The sequence below is a fragment of the Podospora pseudopauciseta genome, chromosome 3 (genome assembly GCF_035222475.1).
Source record: "Podospora pseudopauciseta strain CBS 411.78 chromosome 3, whole genome shotgun sequence".
Lineage (NCBI taxonomy): Eukaryota > Fungi > Ascomycota > Sordariomycetes > Sordariales > Podosporaceae > Podospora > Podospora pseudopauciseta.
The window spans coordinates 2,868,195-2,892,068 of NC_085893.1; the positions used below are offsets into that span (position 1 = coordinate 2,868,195).

At 52.0% G+C, this 23,874-nt stretch overlaps 8 protein-coding genes across 8 annotated transcripts; 4 read left to right on the plus strand and 4 right to left on the minus strand.

Annotated features, from left to right (window-relative positions):
• The first annotated feature begins 668 nt into the window (after nt 1–668).
• QC763_308150 (uncharacterized protein) lies at nt 669–3,808 on the plus strand. Its single transcript, XM_062911263.1, has 2 exons — nt 669–1,770; nt 1,830–3,808. Exons 1-2 carry the CDS (start codon nt 1,704–1,706, stop codon nt 3,128–3,130), a joined length of 1,368 nt encoding a protein of 455 aa, XP_062767282.1. The 5' UTR covers nt 669–1,703; the 3' UTR covers nt 3,131–3,808.
• A 754-nt stretch (nt 3,809–4,562) lies between these two features.
• Nucleotides 4,563–7,826, minus strand: QC763_308160 (uncharacterized protein). The gene is made up of 2 exons (XM_062911264.1): nt 5,982–7,826; nt 4,563–5,930 (listed from the first exon to the last, which is right to left on the minus strand). The coding sequence occupies exons 1-2, from the start codon at nt 7,101–7,103 to the stop codon at nt 4,764–4,766; spliced, it is 2,289 nt and encodes a 762-aa protein (XP_062767283.1). The 5' UTR covers nt 7,104–7,826; the 3' UTR covers nt 4,563–4,763.
• Nucleotides 7,440–12,363, plus strand: QC763_308170 (uncharacterized protein; the record flags this gene model as incomplete). The annotated part of the gene is given in 5 exon segments (XM_062911265.1): nt 7,440–8,307; nt 8,363–9,471; nt 9,540–9,666; nt 9,714–10,481; nt 10,500–12,363. The coding sequence occupies 5 exon segments, from the start codon at nt 8,153–8,155 to the stop codon at nt 12,361–12,363; spliced, it is 4,023 nt and encodes a 1,340-aa protein (XP_062767284.1). The 5' UTR covers nt 7,440–8,152.
• A 1,188-nt stretch (nt 12,364–13,551) lies between these two features.
• On the minus strand, nt 13,552–15,872 carry QC763_308180 (uncharacterized protein; the record flags this gene model as incomplete). Its single annotated transcript, XM_062911266.1, has 2 exons — nt 13,552–15,461; nt 15,521–15,872. 2 exons carry the CDS (start codon nt 15,870–15,872, stop codon nt 13,552–13,554), a joined length of 2,262 nt encoding a protein of 753 aa, XP_062767285.1.
• A 930-nt stretch (nt 15,873–16,802) lies between these two features.
• On the minus strand, nt 16,803–17,476 carry DAD2 (DASH complex subunit dad2; the record flags this gene model as incomplete). The annotated part of the gene is made up of 3 exons (XM_062911267.1): nt 17,122–17,476; nt 17,000–17,059; nt 16,803–16,939 (listed from the first exon to the last, which is right to left on the minus strand). The coding sequence occupies exons 1-3, from the start codon at nt 17,336–17,338 to the stop codon at nt 16,803–16,805; spliced, it is 414 nt and encodes a 137-aa protein (XP_062767286.1). The 5' UTR covers nt 17,339–17,476.
• A 143-nt stretch (nt 17,477–17,619) lies between these two features.
• QC763_308200 (uncharacterized protein) lies at nt 17,620–20,205 on the plus strand. Its single transcript, XM_062911268.1, has 2 exons — nt 17,620–17,881; nt 17,940–20,205. The coding sequence occupies exons 1-2, from the start codon at nt 17,827–17,829 to the stop codon at nt 19,928–19,930; spliced, it is 2,046 nt and encodes a 681-aa protein (XP_062767287.1). The 5' UTR covers nt 17,620–17,826; the 3' UTR covers nt 19,931–20,205.
• Nucleotides 20,206–20,209: 4 nt separating this feature from the next.
• On the minus strand, nt 20,210–21,499 carry vps29 (Vacuolar protein sorting-associated protein 29). Its single transcript, XM_062911269.1, has 3 exons — nt 21,108–21,499; nt 20,616–21,038; nt 20,210–20,560 (listed from the first exon to the last, which is right to left on the minus strand). Exons 1-3 carry the CDS (start codon nt 21,174–21,176, stop codon nt 20,441–20,443), a joined length of 612 nt encoding a protein of 203 aa, XP_062767288.1. The 5' UTR covers nt 21,177–21,499; the 3' UTR covers nt 20,210–20,440.
• A 127-nt stretch (nt 21,500–21,626) lies between these two features.
• On the plus strand, nt 21,627–23,702 carry QC763_308220 (uncharacterized protein; the record flags this gene model as incomplete). The annotated part of the gene is made up of 4 exons (XM_062911270.1): nt 21,627–22,422; nt 22,512–23,137; nt 23,192–23,550; nt 23,619–23,702. The coding sequence occupies exons 1-4, from the start codon at nt 22,103–22,105 to the stop codon at nt 23,700–23,702; spliced, it is 1,389 nt and encodes a 462-aa protein (XP_062767289.1). The 5' UTR covers nt 21,627–22,102.
• Nucleotides 23,703–23,874: the final 172 nt, after the last annotated feature.

A 23,874-nucleotide genomic window follows, 5' to 3' on the forward strand; every position in this document is an offset into this window, starting at 1 on the left:
ATCTCGGCCCTGTGACCGTTTTGGGGGGGTGGCCTTGATGACAGGATTGAGCGCCCAGACGAGCTAGAGCGATGCTTCTCGAACGTTGCGTCTGAATCTCTGGAAAATAAGGACGGCAGAGATATCAACAAAGTACTGTACACTCTGAAGGATGTGTACGAGGTAATCTCTATCCCAGTTCTTGAAGATGGTTTGCAGAATCAGGTACAAGGGTTGAATGTGCGGTCAGCGAACCGGTAAAGGCCCGGTTGGAAGGGCTGCCAAGATGCGGAGGAGAACACTTCTGGAAACCATCGAGATCTACACTACTCCGTACCGATGTCTGAACTCGATGATAATCAGGCACGAATCCCGGAGCTACCAGCAGGGCGAGATGAGGACGGGCAATGCATTTGCTCAGCTCGGACACCATGCTACCCACCCAAGAGGTGAATTTGGCCGTTGGGAATGCGACTCCAGTCCGGGTGACCTCTGGTAACTGGTGACTGGTCTGATGGAGCATCTTGTTGTTGTTGTTGTTCAGAAAATCTGAGAAAACGTTGCTGCCATCCAGCCAAGCCAAGACTCTGGTGGTGAGCGTGAAGAAAAAAGACATGTGATTCTCTGTTTAAAGCATATGTTGTTTAATTGCGAATGCAAGTCATGCACGATTCACATAGCAGATGAGACCTTGCCGGAAAAGGGAGCCCCGCAGCGGCCTCGCTCCGGAAGGGGCTTAGCGCCATGAATCAAGCAAGCGATGCAGCACCCCGCCTGTCTTGGGATTCCCGAGGCTCCTTTTTCAAGATTGAACTCCTGCACTATCTCCTCATCCCACGACACCCATCACACACACATTCTTGGTTGGTGGCAGCATCACTTTGCCAACTACTTCCAGGTACTTGGTAAAGGGCTGAACTACTAGGTAACCCCAAATCAAATCCATCACACATAAGCACCTCGTCAGGTTTCCTTTTCCCGTCTTCCGTTTCCTGTGTTGAAAGTCTTCTTGTCAGCCTTGTAGTTGATTGCCTGGAAGTTCTGAATTTATCATCGTTCATTTTCTTTCCTTTCAACAACATTTATTGTTTGGTTGTCCGTCTTTTACCACTTACTTCTCCCCTTGACCTCGACCTCAACCTCGACCTCGACCTCGACTTCAACCTCGACCTCTCCTCTGATCACCCCCCTGTCCAGTCATCCCCGTCAGGACCCAGCCCGTCGACGGGAACAGAGGGCCACCCCCTGTTCTTCCCCCGCACAACGCTAGCGCCAGAGAGGTCTTCTGTGAAACTGGAGAAATACTTCCCTGCAGCTCTCCGTCTCCCTGTTTGCACGTCCTGAAGAACCCAGCTGGCCCTCTTATTTTTTGCATGTGCCTCTTTCTTTTGGCTCCCCACTCGAACCACCACCATCACCACGAGCATTCTACTATCACGGCCGCCATCGGTGTCATCCGCCCATATTTCTAGCTCAACACTGCTACAGTGGTATTGCTATACTGCCTACGACGTGACGATTGCCCCTTTGCCACGGCTATACGCGAGCGACGTGTCTCGTTTACGTTCCAAGCTCCCAACAGCTAGCTATCCATCATCATCACCTCCACAGCTCAACGCCACTTCACAACGGTTGATGGCAGCTTGCACCGAGACAGCAGTGCACAATACACAAGCTTCGAGGTCTTGACGCATACCGTCCTTTTTGCCTGACAGCTGGCGGATATGCTCCTGGCCCGGCGCCCGCACACGATGGGACCGACGCACCCCTCCGGCGGTCTTCTATTCGGCTGTAGGTGTTCAAGGAGCAAAAAAGAGTTGGATCATAGAATACTAATAGCCTGTTTCCAGACGACATTAACAATCCGAACGGAGATCCCACACTAGACCATCCAGACCTGTTCGCCAATCCCGGTGGCCTCGAAATCTCGGGCCAGAGTCTTCTCGGTGAAGATGGCACCGATTATCTGCAATCATTCTTTGGAGTATTTCAGAGCGACAATCCTGGAACATCATGGGGTGAGGGTTTAGGTCTGCACTCGGAGCAATGGTCAGACGAACTGCTTGTCGGTCATGAGTTGAACTTTGGAGTGAACACCGACAACATGCTTTATCAGGAGCCCATGCAACAGTACAACTCGGCCCTTCCAATCCGTCCTCATTATGCATCTCACGGCAGCAACAACTTTGCTCCCACCCCGATGGGCCAGCCATCGGCCGATGTCCTGAGTGCCGCAACAGCTCTGCTCCCGGCATCTGAGCAGCAGTCCCCCCGTACCAACTTGCAGTTCATGCCCTCTCACGGGATACCAATGCCCTTGCACCAAGATGCCAACAGCTTCAACATTTTCGCTTCAAATGCTGGGCCATCCCATTCTCAACAAGCGAGACCATCACGAACGGTGGAGGTCCTGTTTGGATCCGATCCAGGTTTCAGCAACGCCCAACATTTCGTTCCGAGGCACGAGAGAGAATCAACAGAACACATCGCCGCGAAGCAGCTGGCAACTTTGAGCTGCCTGCAACGAAACCACAGCAATGCTCCCACACGAGCACCCAGTCCTGAGCCGTGGGCAGCATCTCACCCTCCACAAACCACAACGAACGGGGTAATATCACCCCTACAACTGAAGACGTCCGACCTTTCACCAAATCCACCACAAAGCGACGGCTCATCGAGCGCCCTGAAAAAGCGCAGAAGAAGCGACAAGTCGACGGATTCGGACGACGAAGACGAGGAGCAAGAACGCTCTGTTATCCAAGAGACTCCGGTATCTATTCCGTCACCACTTAGGTCGGCCTTGTCGCCGCCAACCGCCAAGAGGCGAAAGCCATCTATCGCCGCCTCTGCCGTAGAAGACGGCGCCACTCCCCCAGCCAACGGGAAACGGAAAAAGTCAACAGCAGCCAAGCCGCCTCGAGAGAACCTGTCAGAGGCACAGAAGCGGGAGAATCACATCAAGAGCGAACAGAAGCGCCGCAACATTATCAAGGATGGCTTTGCAAAGCTCAACCAAATCGTGCCGACAGTCATCAACCAGAATCTTAGCAAGGCTGGCGTCCTCATCGCGACACACGTGTGGATTGACCAGTTGGTGAAGGAGAACAAGGAGCTGGAAAAGCTGCTGGCTAGCGCTGGAGAAAAGGCCTAGGACGACTTTTGGATATACGAAACTTATCATGGAAACTGGGCAACATTCAGCTTGTATTGAAAAGATGAGATTACACAAGTTCCAGAGGTCTGGCGTCAATGCATCGTGCTTTTCGCATACCGCAGTCGACTTGCTGTTCCCTCCTGGCTGCCCACACCAACCACGAATCAACACTATCCTCCCGACACCAACCTGAGTCAGGTTGGCAAAGAAGGAATCAGTCAACATTTACTGCTATTTATATTGCAAACTTTTATTCTGGACATATCGAGAGATTCGGGTCACATATACACTCAGCTTTTTCATGCGGGGGGCGAGGCGGGAGCTGATTTAAGGGGGGAAACCATATTTAGAGGAAGGGAGGGATAGAGATGATGAAGAATTACGATGTCGATGAACAATTTAGGAGAGGGAAAGAGGAAGAGAGAAAGGAGAGGAAATGCCAGCCCTAAAAGAGAAGGGAGTTACAGCACTTTTGATACCCTTTTTCTTGTATCTTTGAGCATATTGAGATGTGGAAAGGGGGTTTGATACCGATGGAAGGATGAGATTCTAAGGTGGTGATGGGGGGAAGAAAAATATCAAGTTAATATAATACTGCTGCCCTACGATGGGGTGGTTGGAAATGACTATGTTTTGACTTTGATATGCTGGTGATGATGTCAAATATTTGCTGAGTGACCACACTACTGACCTCCTCAGAGGATTTGGGTCTGGGTAATTCCCAACCTGGCTAGGTACCCCCTGATCCAAGAACATCTATTTCACATTTGTTGATCTACAACGGATCGACCGGCACAACGGTTTATTACCGGAGCAGACGCAGGAGGACTGCAGTGTATCATCCTTCGAGTATAGCTTAACCTCGGCTTCTGTTTACCTAACGTCTGGAGTTCCAGATCACCACCGCTCTGCAAGTCGCCGAATGGGGACATGTACAGGCGTCTCATTGTTTCACGGAACGTAGTGAAGGGCCGGGCCGCTGTTTATTTTATTGCGGGGTGCAGGAGAAGTCAGAGTCAGATTGTTGACATATCTCTTGGGAAGACTAGGTAGGTAGTCATCCCGAGGGGGTGGGAGTCACGAAAATAGACCGGGGGGGGGTGGGGGAATCGCCGAGGGTATATGTCGTTGAGAACTCCTGGCTTGGTAATACTTGCGAATAGTGATATCTCTGTAAACAAATTCAATTACGGGAAAACATACAGTGTGATGTTCCTTCCCCAATTACCCACTCTGTGACATATGGATGCCAGCTTGCTTCTTGAATGTAGGTAGGATGGAGAATAGGTTCCGCCACCTCGTATAGCTCAATTATCCAAACCGACCCTCAAAAATCATGATACTGCAAAGTGAGTTAGCGTGAGATGTGTAAAAACGCATCCTGAACCACGCCCGATATGCCATGTGAGTTAGTAAACAGATGAAACAGACATGACAAATAGTCAGAGACAATATATTTTCGTTGTAATCGGTCCTGTATCAGCCCTTTCATCTCGCCAGACTAATCCCATCATCAACATGGCAACCCCCAATCACACAAATACCCAAACCCAATTCCCATACTCCCAACGCCAAACCATTTCCCAACAATCCAACAATCCACCCCTCCACATCACCCAACCCAGCCCATCTACAACTTCGACCTCCCACCCTCCTCCCCCCTCCCCAACCCCTCACTCAACCCAACCCTCCCCCACCAAAACTCACAAGCCTCCCTCTCCAGCCTCGTCAAGCTCTCCACCTTGACCGGATACCCTTGCTTCCTCTCCTGTTGCGGCACACTCCTATCCCGCTCATTATTCCCCTCCCCAAAAACCATCACCCTCCCCTTCCCCAAATCCTTCCACCACCCCTCCCTCTTCGCCGGACTCTCAAACCTCGGCCATTGCACCCTCCTCCCCCTCGCAGCGTTAACATCCCCCCCCTTACTAGCCACAAATCCCGACCAAAAAGAAATCATCTCATCCGCCGTCCTGACCAACCCCGGCCTCTCATTCCCGTAACCCAAAAACTCCATATCATGCGCCACAACAGGCGCTTCATCCCCGTGATTAGCGGCTCCAAAGACACCAGTAGCAGCATACCGATATACATAAACGTTGGAAATCCCAGAAAGGGACATGAAATGCGCTGATTGCAGAACAGGGCATATATAAGCGTAGTGGGAGTACGCCGTATCCAATCTATTCCACTGAGCCCCCTTTCCATTAGGAACAGAGACATACGGGCTGAGGGTCGGATTCGTCACCGGGTCGGGGTACAATTCTTCCAGTTTATCCAAATCAGCATCCTTCAACGTCGGGATCAAAGTCTTGAAAAAGGAGCGGAATTCAGAATTGGTGGAGGCGTCAGGGGGGATGAAGATTGTGCCTTCGTTTGTGTTGTACCCGGTGATGATCGGGATTTTGAGGTGGTGGCTGTTCTGCCAGGAGGAGATGGGGAGGTCGGGGATGATGTCTGGGAGGGTGTGGTTCGCGTGGGAGGAGTTGGAGTAGGGGTTTGGGCCGTCGATGACGGGTTGGAAGGGCCAGGTGACGCTGTCGACGTACTTGTCCCAGACGGCTTTGGAGCCGGCGACGATGGTTTTGAGGGGGAGGGTGCGGAGGTGGGGGAAAATTTCGGATTCGGGGATGTGGGCTGCGTTGATGGCGGTGAGGAACTCGCGGAATTGGATGAGGTGGCGGGGGTGGGTGGGATAGAAGACTGCGCGGGCGGTGGTGGCGCCGGATTCGAGGATGGCTTTGTGGAAGGGGGGTGGTCTGGGGAAGTTGGCGTAGTGCATGATGTGGTGGCCGATCTGATAATGTTAGTATCGTATGCTCAGACGAGATGGTAAGTAAGGACATACCGAATGGGCACCGGCACTGAGTCCCATGATGGTGACATTGTCCTTGTCACCACCAAAGGCACCGATGTTGTCTTGCACCCACTCCAAAAGCGCCTGCTGGTCTCTCAGCCCGAGATTCAAAATCCCTTCCCTAGCAGTAACATCGCTCGGTAGAAAGCCCAGCGCGCCCACCCTGTAGTTGAAGTTCACAGCAACGATGTCGTGCTCCGCCCAGGCGACGAAACTGGCCATGTTCCTCTCAATCCCCTTTCCAGCATTGAACCCTCCTCCGTGGATATACACCACTACTGGCAGCTTGAGCTCGTTTCCGTCTTGACCCTTCCCATATTTCCCCTTGATCAGTCCAGCAGGCCTGTAGACATTCAGGTTTAGGCAATTCTCGCCCTGGCCTATATAGACCACCCCATCGTTGATCGGACAGAACTCTCCGTATCTCGTAGCTTGAAATGTTTCCTTCGATGGCTCTAGTGGCTGTGGTGGCCTGAATCTGTTTTGCCCTCCGGTCGTCTGAGCATAGGGGATGCCCCTGAATGCCTCCACCGATTTCTTGAATCTTGGCGCTTTGAGGTTTGTTGTCCCGATGTAAATGCCCTGCTTCAACTCGACTGCCGGAGCCGTCGCTTTCACACCGCTGCCCTTCCCTGTTGCTTTCCCTGGTGATGCTGTTGGTTTCGTCATTCTGACCAGTGTTGTCGTCGTCACCGGCGGTAAAATGAAAGCAGGCAAGTCCCCCAAAGAAATCTTCGTCCCTTGCTGCCCGGGTCTCGATGTTACCAGCCCAGCGCCTGAATATGAATTCTTCAGTGAATATCCGTAACCGTGGCCATAGACTTTCAGATAGATCCACACCAACACTAACACAGCGAGCCCTGATATCCAAAGTGATAACCTGTTCCTGAAAAAGCCTCCTCTCGAATGGCCGTAAGAATATGATCTATGATTCGGTCGGACCAGGGGCCTCTGCTTTATACCCATTCCTAATCCTCCTCCTCCTCCATGCGACGAGGTTCGGGTTCGGTGTTGTTGTTGGAGAAGAAGCTCCACCGTTGCACTTCTTCCAGACCGGGACCCGCCGCTGCCGCTGCTAAAATGCGGAGAAGCTTCGCGGTCCTTGGCGTACATCTTGGTCGCCTGGGTGGCTGCGGAGCGGGAGAGTGGTAGAAAAAGGGTCTCTCGGCTATAATCTACCGGTGTATATCGTCATATCCATAGTATTTCCTTCTCTTTCGGGCTTCTGTGATTGTCGTTTCTTCTCCCGGTTTCTCGCAGGACGCAGCAGTGTTTGAGTACAAAGGGCTTGAGAGTAGGTTTGTGTAGCGGTGGTTAACGGTTTCCGGGTTCGGTCGCTCGGGGCAATTGGTCCAGCGGCTGTTGAGGTCGCACAGCGGTTTTTGGTGTCTGAGATTCGAGTTGGCGCAAACTCTAAAATTTTGGAAGAATATTTGTGAAGGTGACCGTTTACATTGAGAACGAACGACTTAAAATGAACGACTGGAGAGAGGACGAGGGCAAAGCCACTCTCGTCTGAACATCGTGACGGCGGCACGGACACAACCATCCTTATAGGTTTCACCTCACTTTCGGATCAACGACGGCGAGGCTGCATATCAAACCCTTGACAATCGCCCGATTGAGCTACATTTATCGACATGTAACACGAGATATTCCTACCTCACATCCCCTCTCATCAGGCACGGAGACCCTTTGGGTCTAGACTCAGGCACATGTTGTGGTTACTGCGCCCGTCCGGTCTCCGGCTCGGACGATGGGGGTTGTTGGTTGTTGGTCTTTCGGTCTATGATTTATGAGCTTTGTAGACATTCCACATGATATGTATAATCAACTCAAACCTGATGACGAAGTCTCCAAACAGAATCAATCAAGCCCAGCCATAGTCACAAGGCAGACTTGAGGGCTTCCACGTTGTTCGCATCAGGTGATTTGCACTGTATCAAATCTGTAGACTTCTCACATATAGGCGGACGACGGAGCGGCTGAGCATGAGCCACACCAATTCCAAGCGGCAAGGCGCCCGCGATCTGATTGACTGCCAGCTGGATAAGGCTCTGCGGAAGAAAGTGCATTTTCTTCTTCGATCAACTTTCTGAAAGCACATCAGAACATCTAATTAATACAGCATACATCTTCGACAGGGACGCGCTTGAACAATTATGATGCCCCCGGTCTTGGGATCACACCGGAAGCGGATGGCAACCGATGAATTACAGGAAGAACGCTCCATTCCACCGCCGCCGTCCGCTAGGGTTCCCCGGGTCCTGGTTGACAGTGACCGAAACCAGATCCTAGAACCTGCCGTTGCCAACGAGTGCGTACTTTTGCTGGTTTGATGTCTAAATAGACTGTTTGCTGACAGTTGCCAGTGCCGTGGCAGAAACACCTCAGCGGACTTCCCTTGGACTATCGCAGGACCGTCAGTTAGTAATCCAGTCTTCGACGACCAACAATGTAGTCAGCACGTATGTCCCACCCCGACGTCCAGCCAAACGGAGCGACTTCAGCATTGCCATCATCTGCGCGCTCTCGTCAGAGGCCACCGCCGTGGACGCTGTCTTCGACGTCTACTGGGATGACAAGGGTCCACCTTACGACAAAGTTGCCGGTGATCCCAATGCGTATACCACCGGTGCCATTGGTCGTCACAATGTTGTTCTCGCACACATGCCGGGGATAGGGAAAGTCGGCTCTGCGCTGGTGGCATCCAACTGCAGGCACAGTTTCCCCAACATCAAGCTCGCACTTGTTGTGGGGGTCTGCGGCGGCGTCCCTTTTAGCTCTACACACGATGTCAGCACAGAGATTATACTTGGCGATGTTATCATCAGTGATGGGATCATTCAGTACGATTTGGGACGACAGTATGATGATCACTTCGAAATCAAGACCGCGCTTTTGGATACTCTCGCCAGGCCCAGTTTAGAAGTACGCTCTTTTCTCTCGCAACTGAAGGTCCCGCGGCAGAGGAAAATGCTTGAAGAGGAAATGGCCAAGATCATGTCGGTCCTGTCGGTCCTGCCGGCCCAGTCGGGCCTGTCTACCCAATATCCAGGCGCAGCAAAGGACAAGCTTTATAAGGCAACCTACAGCCATATCCGCGAAAAGGAGTTGTGCGAGACCTGTGGGTGCGACGGCGAATTAGTGACACGCAAGAGGCTCGGCCATGAAACTCCGCATCCTATGGTTCACCTGGGTATCATGGCTTCAGGCGACAATGTCGTGAAATCAGCACCGTATCGCGACAAGATTGTGGCGGAATCGAAATTGAAATTGGAGGCGAACATCATAGGGTTCGAGATGGAAGGAGCAGGAGTTTGGGACACCTTCCCTTGTGTTGTGATCAAGGCTGTCTGTGACTATGCGGACAGTCACAAGGCGAAAGAATGGCAGCCATACGCAGCTGCTACCGCCGCCGCGTGTATGAAGGCATTCTTGAAGAAATGGACCCCTTCTCCTTCTCTTCAGGACGATACCTGTACGTAATAGTCTCATTACCTGGCAACCTCTACATGCTATCTCGGAAGTTGTCTCATGCGCATTTAGTTTGTGTTCCATACCCACGGAACAATAACTTCGTCGGTCGGTCAGATATTTTAGCGAAGCTACATCAGCTGTGGTGCAACTCCACCTCACAGACCCCAGTTGCTCTCTGCGGTCTTGGGGGCATCGGGTAAGTTCAATTTGTTCATGCTGTTAATATCACCTAACACCTGACAGGAAAACACAAATTGCCATCGAGTTCACATATCGGATCCAGCGTACTTACCCCAACATATCAGTCTTTTGGGTCCACGCAAGCAACCACGAGCGGTTCCGTGAAGCATACACTGCTATCGCACAGAAATACCGGATCCCCGGGCATGAAGATCCCAAAGCAGAGGTGCTGCCATTAGTAAAGAGCTGGTTAGAAAGCCAGGAGTGTGGTCAGTGGATCATGGCAATCGATAATGCTGATGATCTGGAGCTTTTCTTCGACAGAAATGGCGGATTGGGACGCTACCTTCCAGAGTGTGCGCACGGGACTATCCTCATCACCACAAGAAACCTGCAGGTCGCCTCCAGGCTAACCAAAGGAATGGCCTCGTCCGTTATTAGGATCGGAAAGATGGATGAAGTCGAGACAGCCCAGTTGCTCTCAACACGGCTTGCAGAAATCGACACGATGCCTGGGGATTATGCAGGACTTTCTGCTCGGCTTGAGCATCTACCATTGGCACTGGTTCAGGCAGCTTCGTTCATCCAAGAGAACAGTATCACGATCTCTCTATACATCCAACTCCTGGACGAGAGCGACCGGACTCTTATCGATCTACTTAGCGAAGACTTTGAAACGGTTGGGAGAGACTCGGAAACTCCTCGCGCAGTAGCAGAGGCTTGGATTATCTCTTTTAAGCAAATTCAGAATCAGAACACCCTCGCAGGCGAGCTTCTTTCAATCATGAGTTTCCTCGATCGCCAGACCATTCCCTACGAATTTCTTTTCACGTACGCCAAAGACCACGGTGCAGGAGAGCTTCAGCTCATCAAGGCACTAGGGGTACTAAAAGCGTTTTCATTTGTCACTGAAGACAAAGACCAAAAATTTGACATGCATCGACTCGTGCATTTGGTCACTCGAAAATGGCTGGTTCAGAACGGCATAAAGCAAAAATTCGCCGAGCGGGCACTCTTAGTCGTGACTGTGTGTTTCCCGTGGGGGGAGTACAAGAATTGGACTATATGCAACGCATACCTCCCGCACGCCACTGCTGTGTTAAAACTAGGAGAAGACATTTCCTCAAGACAAGGAAAGCTGGCGAGAGCAAGCCTTCTTCATAATGCGGGCCAGCTTTTCTCCGGACAGGGGGATTACCAGAGAGCGGCATTGTACCAGAAAAAAACATGGGAGATCAGTCAAGCCCATTTGGGCGAAGAGCACCCAGACACATTAACCAGTATGAACGACCTAGCAATAACATACGCGTCACAAGGCCGGTGGAAGGAGGCCGAATTACTACAGCTACAAGTACTGGAAATACGAAAGAGGGTTCTAGGAGAAGAACATCCCAATACATTAACCAGTATGAACGACCTAGCATTAATATACGAGTCACAAGGCCGATGGAAGGAGGCCGAATTACTACAACTGCAAGTACTGGAAATTCAAAAGAGGGTTCTAGGAGAAGAACATCCCAACACATTGGTTTGTATGCACAACCTAGCATCAACATACGAGTCACAAGGCCGATGGAAGGAAGCCGAATTACTACAGCTACAAGCAGTAGAAATTCAAAAGAGGGTTCTAGGAGAAGAACATCCCAATACATTGGCTAGTATGCACAACCTAGCATTAACATACCAGTCACGAGGCCGGTGGAAGGAGGCCGAATTACTACAGCTACAAGCAGTAGAAATTCAAAAGAGGGTTCTAGGAGAAGAACATCCCAATACATTGGCTAGTATGCACAACCTAGCATTAATGTACCAGTCACAAGGCCGGTGGAAGGAGGCCGAATTACTACAGCTACAAGCAGTAGAAATTCAAAAGAGGGTTCTAGGAGAAGAACATCCCAACACATTGGCTAGTATGCACAACCTAGCATCAATATACCAGTCACAAGGCCGGTGGAAGGAGGCCGAATTACTACAGCTACAAGTACTGGAAATTCGAAAGAGGGTTCTAGGAGAAGAACATCCCAATACATTAGCTAGTATGCACAACCTAGCATCAACATACGAGTCACAAGGCCGGTGGAAGGAGGCCGAATTACTACAGCTACAAGTACTGGAAATTCGAAAGAGGGTTCTAGGAGAAGAACATCCTAATACATTGACTAGTATGCACAACCTAGCATCAACATACCAGTCACAAGGCCGGTGGAAGGAGGCCGAATTACTACAGCTACAAGTACTGGAAATTCAAAAGAGGGTTCTAGGAGAAGAACATCCTAATACATTGACTAGTATGCACAACCTAGCATTAACATACCAGTCACAAGGCCGGTGGAAGGAGGCCGAATTACTACAGCTACAAGTACTGGAAATTCAAAAGAGGGTTCTAGGAGAAGAACATCCCAATACATTGGCTAGTATGCACAACCTGGCCGTAACTTGGAGGGGTCTGGGGCGGCCTAATGATGCGTTAGAGCTGCTTGAAGAATGCCTTTGTCTGAGAGAGAAAGTGCTTGGGTTAGATAATCATAGGACCATTGACACAAAAGCGGAAATAGCTTCTTTATATTGGGAGGAAGGTCGATTCCGCGATGCTGAAAGATTAGAGGCGGAAGTGCTAGGAAAGCGGAAAAGGATATTGGGAGAAGAGCATCCCAACACACTGGTGAGCATTCACAACCTTGCATATAATTGGAAAGACATGGGATCGTCTTGAGGAGGCTATAGAGTTGATGCAGGAGTGTGTTCGCCTCCGTCAGAAGGTCTTGGGCTCGGATCATCCCAATGCCGTCGAAAGTTTGTCGGCACTGGAAGAATGACAGGATTTGAGAGGCGAAGGCGGTGGCAACGGGAACACACACGGCAATTCTGAGGCAAACGCTGCAATGAAGAGCGGTGAGAACGCCGGTAGGAGCAGCAGTCACCACGAAGATGTCGATAACGGCATGGATGACGATGCTGGTTACGAGGGCAACGAGAACGGGAACAACAAGCCTGGCCAGAGCTCAGAATCTCAGCAATGTCAGGCCACTAGGGACGGGGATGAGAAAGGCAACATCGGGGACGGAATCCAAGATGGCGAGGGGCGGCGCAGCAGCGAAGATGGGAACACAGTTGAGGCTGACGAAAGTGGATATGGGCCTGGGCCAGAACGTTTCTAGGAATATTATCAGGATAAACAGGGAGGGCTGGAGCAGAGCTTTGTGTAATAGCTAACGCCACTTGAGGAACTACCTAGGAAAGGAGGGGACGACAGGTATCGTGGAATACTCGGTTTCCTTCTTTTATTCTGATGTTTTTCAGCTTTTGACAGTATGTTTCAGGGCCACATACCTGTATCGTGGATTTCATTCTGTAGCTTAATTGTGTGTATCACGCCTAGGTAGCCATAGCTAATTACAGAATATTGTGTGGCCCGGAAACATACCTTCGTCATCACCAACAATCGATATTCCGTACCACTTCCAGCCAGCTTTGCTCGACTTCTTGCTGTTGCTCCTTCAACAGGGACTGTAATGGAGCTGATGTACTTTACTGCTGGTACTCTTTTGACCAGAGCAATACACATTTCTTGGACACAATAGAAACGTCGAAGACCGTAAAGGCAGCCTTTGGATTTTACCAAGTCGACATGATGTCAACCGGTACAGGTGATGATAGTAATCTGTTCCATTCTCCCTAACATAACATACACTATTCCTCTTCAAACCCAACTTCACTCTTCCCAAGCCAAAAACCAACGCCCTAACAATACCCCATCTCTTCTAACCCCCCACCAAAAACCCCAATCATAATCCTAACAATACCCTATCTGTCTTTCCTTACAGCAATCAATCCAGAATCAAAAGAAAAACGACCCCCAAATAATAAAACCTCCAAGCTAACAAAACCCTTCCCCCACCATCTAATACCCCTGCCCACCACTCTCACCCCCCGACCCAGAAATCATCAAACTAGCCCTCTTCTGCCTAACAGCCATCTTCTCCTTCCACTCCCGTCCCAGAGCCCTACTCCGTTCCGCAGCCTGCTCCCTCGCCATCTTGGCCGCCTGCTCCCTCTCCTTCCTCTCCCTCTCCCTCTCCAAAGTAAAAGAATTATCCCTCTTGAAAATCTCCTTCCCCCTCATCTTCTGCTGCTGCACCTCCTCCTGGCTCACAGTAGTAGTAGTAGTACTGCTCCTCTTCCCACTACTGCTAGCAGCAGAAGTGGCCGACGTCCCCCTGCTAGAAGAACCCGCTCCCCCAGCAGAAGGAGCAGCAAGAGATATCCGACCTCTAGTCGTCGTTGCCGTCGTGGTCGTCAGAGACACAGCCGCCGCTGACCGTGTCGAAGCAGCCACCGTGCTAGAAGCATACCCACCCCCAGTAACAGCAATGGAATGCCTCATTCTCGCCGCAGAAGCTGACGTAGGCGCAGTAGCAGTCGAGGTATGCGTCGGCGTCGTCGCCTGTCCCCCAGCCTCCATCCTAGCCTGCCTGGCCCGGCTAGTAGCCGTCTCCCGAACTGAACTTCCCCCACTGCTGCCAATTACACTCGCACGAATTGGTCTAGCCTTGAATTCCCTCCTCTTTTTCTCCTCCTCTTCTTGCGCCTTCAGCCGCGCCTCGCGTTCCTCCCTCCTCCGCCGTGAAATCGCCTCCCCAGGCAACTCAAACGTCGGACGTGTCAACGGCTTGCTAGACTTGGCATGCGGCTTGCTAGGCGAGAATTGCGCGGCAATAGCGGCAGCTTCTTCGGCAGAAACCTGCTGAGAGAGCCTCGCGGCGCGCTGTTCCTTGAGGCGACGGGCGACAGCCTCACCAGGGAGTTCAAAGGCCGGGACGGTGGGTGCTCTGCTAGATTTCACCGTGGCCTTGGGAGGCAGCAGACTAGAAGGACGGGCAATAGAGCGGCGGACTGTAGAGATGTTGGCGGCGGTCTTGGAGGTAGAAGCAGGCTTGTCATCCTCCCTAGCCGATGATGCCGACGTCGACTTCCGGACCGACGAGCTGCGTTCAGCTGTGCTGCGTGTGCGGGTAGTAGTGTGAGTAGTGGGAGTAGTAGTAGTCGACGCTCTAATAGTCGAGGCCCGCTTTGTCGACGTTGAGGGCTGCTGCTGAACAGGGGCCTCAGGAATAGACTCAAGAACCGGCTCGGTGGCCAACTCAGGGGAAACCACCCTTTCCAACTGAGCTACCTCATTAAGGGCCTCAAGTTCCTCCTCAAGCTTATCAAGTTCCTCAACCGAGTCCTCAATCCTCGAAAGCGGCCTAGCAGGCTGCGGCGACGGCAAAGGAGACAAGCGTTCCATGCCTATCAACGACTCATCAACCTTGATACTCAACACCGACTTTGGCCTCTCCTCCAGCCCCTCCGGCTGCAGATTCTCCTCCCCGCCCCTCAAAACAGTCGAGTTCTCCTCCTGCGAAACATTCGCAACAACACTGCTATCCGCCTCCTCCACAACAACAGACTGCTCCACAGCAGACATCTCCTCTTCACTCTCCACCCGAGTAGCTAAAAGGGTATACCTGTTAGTGAGCGAGCCACCATGGTCGACAGAAGCGCCATCAGACTGCGTCCTGTTATGGATAAGGTTGCACCCAAACAAGACATTCTTCCCGCCGCTGCCGCTGCCCAGGTCAGGTTCTTGGTCTTCTCCGTCATAGGAATCACCGAGAGACCGGTTTCCCACCCGGCGGCGCGACTTGCTGCGAAACGGGAGCGGAATCGTAAGAAGCCATTCGAACTGACCTTCCTGGTGCTTTCTTATCTGCTCCAAGTTGCTGGGGAGCCGGTGCTCGGCTTGGGCTAGGGGGTTGTTGTGCTTGAAGTCTACATCAACCAAGAATTAGCATTGACTCTGTAAAAAGTCTCAAGACAGTGAAGCTCACCGTCAGAGGCAACAGTCGTCTCGCTGCCGTTGGTGGTGGCAGAAACCACACGGTGCTTGTCAAAAAAAGGATGATCGTATTCAATGTTGTTGTCAACAGACAACCGAACCCTCCGGTCCTTGGTCTTGTGTCCCTGCTGACAATTGCCTTCCTTCGAAGAGTATTCAAGATGGAGGCTGCCCAGGTCTCGGGCCAGAGAATCAATGTTGAGCGAGTTAAGATTGTGAATATCGCTCAGGACGGCGAACTTGTTGCCGGGTGGTAAGTTGGCCTTTTGCGAGAGATGGCTGTGGTCAGTGTGGATGTCAAAGTCGAGACTCGACCGATGTCTCGAGGTGGTGGTGGCCATCATTGTTCTTTAAATCGCAGCAATAAACCGACGAAATATGCCAAGGCTAGCCACAGGGTCTCAGACCTCAAAGCACACGATGCCCCCAAGAGTGTGAAAGGCCAGGGGGGTCGGAATGCAATTTCGCGGTTAATCAGCGGACGATTGGTCAGTGCCGAGGGCGAGGGGTCGAGACTCTGGGGAAAATCAGATGGAAAGATATCGTTCAGTTATCAGTTGATCAAGAATGCTGGGTAGCAATTGGAGCGTAGTGCTCAAAAGACAGCAAAAGCAATATGGACGAGAGAACGTATGTGTAGATTGTGTGTATGGTGTTGATGGGAAAAGAGGACATCTCCAGAGGACTGGCAGTCTCTTGTTTACTTTCCAGCAACGCGTCGGGGAGGGGCGTCCCCCTTTGCCTTCTCCCGTCCTTCCCCTCTGTGCCTTCTTGTCTCGTGTAGACAAGGCATGATGGGCATACTGCATCTCCCACTCTGCAGCTTCCCCGACCTTCCAAAGGAGCAGCAGCACAGCTCCCGCAACCCCATCATCAAACACCCCACCAGAACCGTTCTCGGTCCCAAGTGACGATACCCCACCTGTAATTCCGCCGGAGTCCCTGTCCCTGTTGCACATCATTCGGATTTGCACCCAAAGAGGCTAGACTTAATGTTCCCGTCCTTCTGATGGCTGACTAAGGAACGCGAGAATGACGCGCCTTGCTTGGCAGAATGTACCCCGCCCTGTCTCTGGTCTTATCGGCTTGAGGCACAGCAACCTGGATCGATATGATATCGATATTGTAGTTTATGCATCCAACAGAGACCAATCGACCTCTAGTCCATACATATGACAGTCCATCCTTAACCATGCTTTCAGGTGCGATGTGACCGGCTGTGGATTACAAGGAGAGAGGCCAACCCAGTGTGATTCTCTCATGTCGCAACGGTTTCAGCCTGATTCCTGTTCTTCAGCTGCGCCCTCCGCATGTGCTTGTAGAGCAGGAGCATGTTCGGTCGGGATCCGGACGAGTGTCTGTGGCAAGGGCGTTGTGTCTTCGGCTTCGGGGTTGGGCTTAGGAAGTTTCGCTGCTGCCAGTTAGTGCTGCCCCATTCCGACAGGAAGGGAAGTCGGAGAGATATGCATACCCGATGCCATGTTGATTGCCCTCAGCACATTATGCCAATTAGCGAAGACCAGAGCAATGGCTGCCAGAAAGTCAGTAACTTGGGCAGGATCAAGCCAGCCACAGCCCAACAAGACAACACACCTTCCGTTCCGTCTGAGAGAGTTCCTAGCTTCTGTTCAAGGGCCTCCATCTGTGACGCAACTGCAGCACTCAAATCCCGGAGCTCTTTAAGGTTCTCGAGTTCGGCCTTCTTCTCGTTCACTCGTGCCACCAGAGCTGGAGACTGGCCCCCCGCGCCAGGCCCGAGAGAGGGCTGTCGCATGTGGGATGGGAAACTTCGGGTTGGGTAGCCGGACATCTTAGCGATCCGAGGTGTTAGCAACGAGGCAATCAAGTCGAAGAGACAGTTGTCGAGGTTAGGTACAGATACTGAAATGGTTATTCGTGCAGTTCACACATGTCAGTAGCGGACTCGTTTTTCTGACGTGTGTTGGCATCTGGAAGTGGGGCAGAGCTCGGCTTTGGAGCCAGCCAAAAACGGTTGCCAGTCAACACAAGTCTCGAGTGGTCCGTGCATAGTGCAATGCTATGCTTCTTTAGGAAGTGAAGTAAACACTGTGCAGAAATGACAAGCAAATTATCCATGTAACTTCGTCAGTGTCACCGCCCTTCCCGACTTTTCGCACCTTCAAATCCACCCGCCGACCACCCGCCGACCACCGGAATCGCGTCGCCTGCGACCCTACAATCATCGAATACCGCCCCGCCGATCCTTTTTCAGTGAGAGCCTGTCTCACCAGCACACTGGAAACAACCTCGAGCTGTTTTGCCCGAACAACATGCACAATGGCCCGACTCAATGAGCCACCTGTGTCTACTACCGACGGCAATCTGGAGATCTGTATGCTCTTCCACCCGTTGGCTGCCATGATTCTGTGTCGCTGACATTTATCTTGTAGTACGTCGAAAGTTTTTACGGCAAAATCGAGACATCGCCAGAATCAACTCGGATCAGTCACAGAAAATCCGTCGCCTCGAAAACGACTGCGCGTGTCTCCTGTCCGAGAATTTGGAGCTCAGAGGCCAGATACTCCGTCTGGAAAAACAACTAGAGGACAACAGCGCGCGAAGGATAGCCGACCATGCGCTCGAGATCAAGGCAAAGCTAGAGGCCCAACTCGCCGAATTTGGCGCGTTGCTAGGGAATCTGGGAGTGGAACCACCGGCGAAACGACATTCTGGTGCGGATAGGAGATTCTCAAAATCGTCGCGGCCGAGCATCTCCAGGACGCCCCCAGCGATAAGAAGACGACGAGACACCAATGTGGACGCAGAGACCTTGGCTGCCCAGGAGGGGAGGATGCCGCCGATATACGAGAACAAGAGTTATCAAAGAGCGACCATGAACAGCGAGGAGATTATGGCCTTGTGTGCTGCCGCTGCCGACACGAGTGCGGATTCATTGGATCTAGGACCACCGCCTGTTTCGCGGTTTATCGATGAGGAGCCAGTGAAGAAATCTTCGCCAATCCGAAAATTCGACGACGGACAGCTGAATTTGTCATCGCCACCCAAACTCGATTTGACCAAGAAACTGGAGGCCAGCCCAGAACCGAGCAAGATGGTAGAGACCACGCCCATGAAGGATGTTCAGCCTGAAAAGAGACCACACTCTTTTGAGCAGCAGCCACCAACACCACCTACGCAAACAATAAGAGCGGGAGCGAAGAGGAAATATGGCGACGAAAATAGTATCCAGGCTACGTTGGACCAAACAGCCAAGGCACTCAAAGACGTGGTAGCTGCTGAAAAGGCTCTCCCAGCCGGCGATATCTTTCAGAAGCGTAGGAGCATCAAGGAATTGCCAGCGAGCAAGAGGGACAGGGCAAGGGCACCATTATCTGCAAAAAGCACGAACGAGGATTTCATGTCACCCAAGAAGATGGCGATCAAGCCAAAGCCGGTTGAGGAACCAAAGAAGGAAAAGGCGCCAGAACCGAAAGAAAATAAGGAACAACCTAAAGCACGGAAACCAACAGTTCCCGCGATCCAAGTCCCGCCAGTCGCCCTCCCGCCTCCAACAGTCCTATCCGTCATCGCTGAACCAGAGGCACCGCTCCCTATGTCAATTCTCGCCTCCCCAACAACACCCGGCCGACCCTCCTCCGTTGAGCCACTTCCCCATGATACCCCACCACCAGCACATATCTCCTCCGAGGGTGAGACCTCCCGCCCAAGCCGCCGCGCCCGCCCAGCAATAAGCTACGCTGAACCTAACCTCCGGGATAAAATGCGTCGCCCTACCAAGGAATTATTCGATGCCGTCTCTGGCGAGGGGAAATTCCACCGCCCTAGCACTTCGGCAAATCCCAACCCAACATCAGCTCCTACCTCCTCTGCTAAGCCAAGGTCTGAATCTACCGTTACATCCAGCGGGGGGCTCTCAGCCAGCGTCCACAAACCACCTCCCACTGTTAGTCCCCTTGCAGCGAAAGAATCAATGCAAATAGACAACATAACCTACGACAGAGGGAAACGCCCCTCTCTTGCGATTCGTGAGCCTGAGCCGCCGGCAGAACAACAACCAGAAATCGACCCGTATGACTTTGCCAGCACATCCACCTCAACACTAAGTCTAGCGTCACCACCACCACAACCGAAGCGGGCGGCAAGGAAATCAAGTATGGCTGCTCAGGCGGCGTTACATAAGATGCAGCTAGAAGAGGAAAGGGAGGCGGATGTGGAGAGCGGGACGAATAGGCCGAGGGCGAGGAAGGCGAGGGCGTCGATGTTGGCGCCGAAGAAGAGTGCGTTTTTGGGGGAGTATGTCGAGGAGAGCTCGGTTGGTACGGTGGGGGATGAGAGTACGGGATCTGTGGAGAGTGGGAGTGGTGGGAAGGGGAAGGGAAAACAAGGGGTTGTGGATAGGAGGAGGAGTATGATGCTTTGATTTTTGGGTGCATTTGTTTGACTGGAGTTTGAGGGGCAAAGCGTTGGGGGTTTCTGGGATAGGAAATGGCATTTTGGGAATTGGGAGTTTGACGACAAATTATGTTAGGTTTCGTTCTCGTCGTTCTTTAACAACAAATGGGGAGGGGGAGATGGTTGCTGGATGATACCAATTTTGTTTTTTTTTTTGTGAATCGTTGGTGGGTTGTTAAATATCAATCATTTTGAGAGACTACCGTAACCGATGTTACCTTTTGGTATGTTTGAAATGAGCATGATTCGAAGTATTAGGTAATATTTTGATATTGTTTGGAGCCCCTTTTCAAAGAGCTCTCTCTCTTGAGCTGAGTTGGATGACTGCAATGCCCAAACAGCTCAGACACAACACATCTTTCACGCTTTGCTTGCTGTACAGCAGCAACGTTCCATAACCACTCAAACGCTCCTCTTTTCTAGATCCGGTACCGTACTCCCTACTCCCTCGACTCTGTCTCTCTCATCTTCCCGGGTATCATGGACCAGTTGGCTCAACCGGCTTGGTATACGTCACCTTTTCCACCGCCACATTCTCAACCCCATTCGCGTCTTTCCTCAGCTGGTAGACATATAGCGTCAACGAGATTCCTTGTACCTGTTTTCCACTGTCAGCATCTCCCCTCCTTACCATCCCACCCCTCAAAACTTACATCCATCAAACAAAAGCTCGGCACCATCTCCTCCTCCCCCTCCCCATCCCCATCCGCCCAATCCGTCGAGAACGCCCCCGTCGCCGTCCCAGGGTTGATAAAGAACTTGTCCATATACTCAAAGCACTCGAATTTATGAGTGCCGCCCCAGCAGAGGACGTCGACGTCAAGTTTGTTGGCCTCTGCGAGTAGGAGGTCGGGCTCGGAGCTGACGAGAGTGAAGCCTTCGAGGAAGCCGATGCGCACGCCGCCGTGGGTGACGACTTGAGTCAAAGGGAGGGAGGTGGCTTCGACATCCATGCGGCCTTTGACGATTTTGAGGTCGGGGGAGATGGAGCGGAGGTATTCATAGGTTGACTTGTCGGTTAGGTTACCTAGGCAGAGGGTTTGGGAGATTTTTCCGGGGGCGAGGAGTTTTTTGAACTGGAGGGGGAGAGGTTAGAAAGGGGTGGTAATTGAATAGGGGGTTGGGGGAGGGAGGTAGGAGGGTACCTTTGCTGGAATGTCGAGGGCGCGGTCGGGTATGTGAAGGTCGCCGATTACTAGGATTAAGAAGGCCATTGTTGCGGTGGTGGATGGGTGTGAAGCGCTTCGGTGGTGGGTTGCGCTGGAGGGTTGAGCTGTTATTCTATGCGCCGCGGGCTACTGTATCGGGGGAGGTCCAGTTGGATCTTAGTTGGAAATTGAGACGCGGTGTTTAAGGTCGTCTGGACTATATCAACCAGTTTGGTATCGACCCTCGTAGTTTGATGTCTGGTTAAGTGGCAGCGTTATGTATTGGTGTTGACTGGAAGCTATCTGATGATAGCTGTCGTGGCCGGGTCTTGGCTGACTGACCACGGTGAACATCGGTCAAGGAACGATAAGATTAGAAGACCCTGGGCGTTGGAGGCTGATGTTGGGGCTGGGACTGCGGGGTAGCAATGACGAACGACACTCCAGCCTCCCCCACTTCTCCACAGTCCCTCTAGCGGCGAGCGGGTCCGAAGACGGCTTCTTCGCCGGACGGACCCGGCCCTGGAACAAATCCATTCTTCCATTGCACAATGTTCGGTGCATTTGGCATCAAGACGAGCATTATCAAAAGGGGCAAAGCGTCTAGAATTGGACACTTTGGCATCCGTGACTAATAGCAAACTGTAGACTTTTTCCAACCGGGCCTAGACAACCTGGAAGCCGTTTAGGTGTTGAAACGGATCTTGTCTGGGCGGTCAGTATTTTTTGTTCATTTTTATACGAACCCAAACACCGACTTTTCTCCTTGTTGCTTTCTTGATTCCCGTCTTTTCTCCGGTGGCCCTGCTTGTCAGACTTATTTTGAATATCCCATACACATTCGTCCGTTTCTTCCGTCATACAGAGTCCAATCACACCAAGAAACCCTTCTGTTCCCAGGTACCTGGACAGAAGAGACAAAGCAAGGCGTTGGATACCGTCGGTTCAGGCAAGATAAGGTACAGAACGGTGTGGGGAGCTTGCAGACGCACATGGTGCTTATACCCGAGGTCTCCAAACTGTCGCGCTCGGCGTTCAGACGGTTAGGAATGACCCCGCCAAAAACACCGGACGCTCCCCCCGCCCGTTTATCGTTGATCTCACGACATCTTGCCCCCGTATATCCGATCAACACCCCCTACGCTGTCGAACGTCTTCCCAGCACCGTCGACACCTCACTTCTGCCCAGGATTCAAGTGCGCGAGATTACGACAACCACCCCCAAGATGTCTCAACCCGCCCACCCAACGCTCCTGATTCCAGGACCCATTGAGTTCGACGATGCTGTCCTCCAGTCCATGAGTCACTTCAGGTATGTAGGGGTGCTTATGAAGTGTCTTGCCGTTCTGTTTAGGCTTTGAAGGATCCAGAAGCTGACACCCACATCTTCCCACTCGACAGCGAAAGCCATGTGAGCGCCGGTTTTGTTGCTACCTTCGGCGAGACCCTGTCTATGTTGCGCAAGCTGTTCCAGACCACCGACCCTGCGTCTCAACCATTCGTTCTCTCTGGATCCGGTACTCTCGGCTGGGATTTGGTTGCTGCCAACTTGATTGAGGTTGGCGAGGACGTGTTGGTGCTTGGAACCGGCTATTTTAGTGATGGCTTCGCCGACTGCCTCAGAGTGTATGGTGCCAATGTCACCGAGCTCAAGGCCCCCGTTGGCACCAAGCCCACCCTTCCCGAGATTGAGAAGGCTCTGTCGGAGAAGAAGTACAAGGCGATTACCGTCACCCACGTTGACACATCGACTGGTGTCTTGAGCGAGCTCAAGAATCTCTCTGCTCTTGTCCACAAGGTCTCGCCAGATACCCTCATTATTGTCGACGGTGTCTGCAGTGTTGCGTGTGAGGAGATTGATTTCGATGCCTGGGGTCTTGATGGTGTTGTCACTGCCAGTCAGAAGGCCATTGGCTGCCCTGCCGGTCTGTCGATTTCCATGTTCAGCGGTCGTGCCATGAAGGCTTTTGAGAACAGAAAGAGCCCTCCCTCGGCCTACTTCGCTTCCATGAAGAACTGGACCCCTAGTAAGTTTACCTCGCGTTGATATATACGCATTACAGCCCGACTAACGTGATTAGTCATGCAAAACTACGAGGCCAAAAAGCCCTCTTATTTTGCTACCCCCTCGCCACAGCTTGTCCACGCTCTTCACACTGCTCTGAGCCAGATCCTTGCGAAGCCCGTGGCTGAAAGATTTGCCGGCCACAAGGCCGCCTCAGACAAGATCAAGGCTGCCATCGGTGCCCTTGGTCTTAAGCAGGTTGCGGCCAACCCTGATGAGCAGGCTCACGGCATGACTGCCATCTATCTCCCTGAGGGCGTCAAGGGCGCCGAGCTTCTGCCTATCCTCGCGAAGAAGGGTGTTGTGTTTGCCGGTGGTATCCACAAGGAAATTGTCACCAAGTATATCCGTTTCGGTCACATGGGTGTCAGTGTGGTGAGTAATCCCAGTGTATTTGTGTTTGATTATCAAGCAACAATGACGACTAACAAGACAATCCACAGCTCGACCCCACCAGAGGCGATATTGAGCGTGCTGTCAAGGCTTTGGAGGAGGGTCTTGCTGAGCTTGGATATACCAAGTCTTGAGCGTGGAATGATGTAAGGAGTGAGGTGAAGTTGGATCTAAAAGCAATGGCATTATGGCCATAGAGGGGTGCATAAAAGAAGCCATCTTGAAATAGACAATCTGTGTTTGAATGCCCAACACCATCTCAAACCATTTCAAACGAAGCAGATGCCTCCTTGGGACTCTTGTTCC

Bases quoted from the DNA above. Each gene is read 5' to 3' on its own strand.
- vps29 (XM_062911269.1), bottom strand. From the start codon at position 21,176: ATGGCCTTCTTAATCCTAGTAATCGGCGACCTTCACATACCCGACCGC. The intron at 21,039-21,107 runs GTACCCTCCTAC...CTCCCCCTCCAG, and splicing joins CCCTCGACATTCCAGCAAAG to TTCAAAAAACTCCTCGCCCC. The intron at 20,561-20,615 runs GTAAGTTTTGAG...AGTGGAAAACAG, and splicing joins CGAGCTTTTGTTTGATGGAT to GTACAAGGAATCTCGTTGAC.
- QC763_308150 (XM_062911263.1), top strand. From the start codon at position 1,704: ATGCTCCTGGCCCGGCGCCCGCACACGATGGGACCGACGCACCCCTCC. The intron at 1,771-1,829 runs GTAGGTGTTCAA...GCCTGTTTCCAG, and splicing joins CGGCGGTCTTCTATTCGGCT to ACGACATTAACAATCCGAAC.
- QC763_308200 (XM_062911268.1), top strand. From the start codon at position 17,827: ATGGCCCGACTCAATGAGCCACCTGTGTCTACTACCGACGGCAATCTG. The intron at 17,882-17,939 runs GTATGCTCTTCC...TTTATCTTGTAG, and splicing joins CGACGGCAATCTGGAGATCT to TACGTCGAAAGTTTTTACGG.
- QC763_308160 (XM_062911264.1), bottom strand. From the start codon at position 7,103: ATGTACGCCAAGGACCGCGAAGCTTCTCCGCATTTTAGCAGCGGCAGC. The intron at 5,931-5,981 runs GTATGTCCTTAC...TAACATTATCAG, and splicing joins TCAGTGCCGGTGCCCATTCG to ATCGGCCACCACATCATGCA.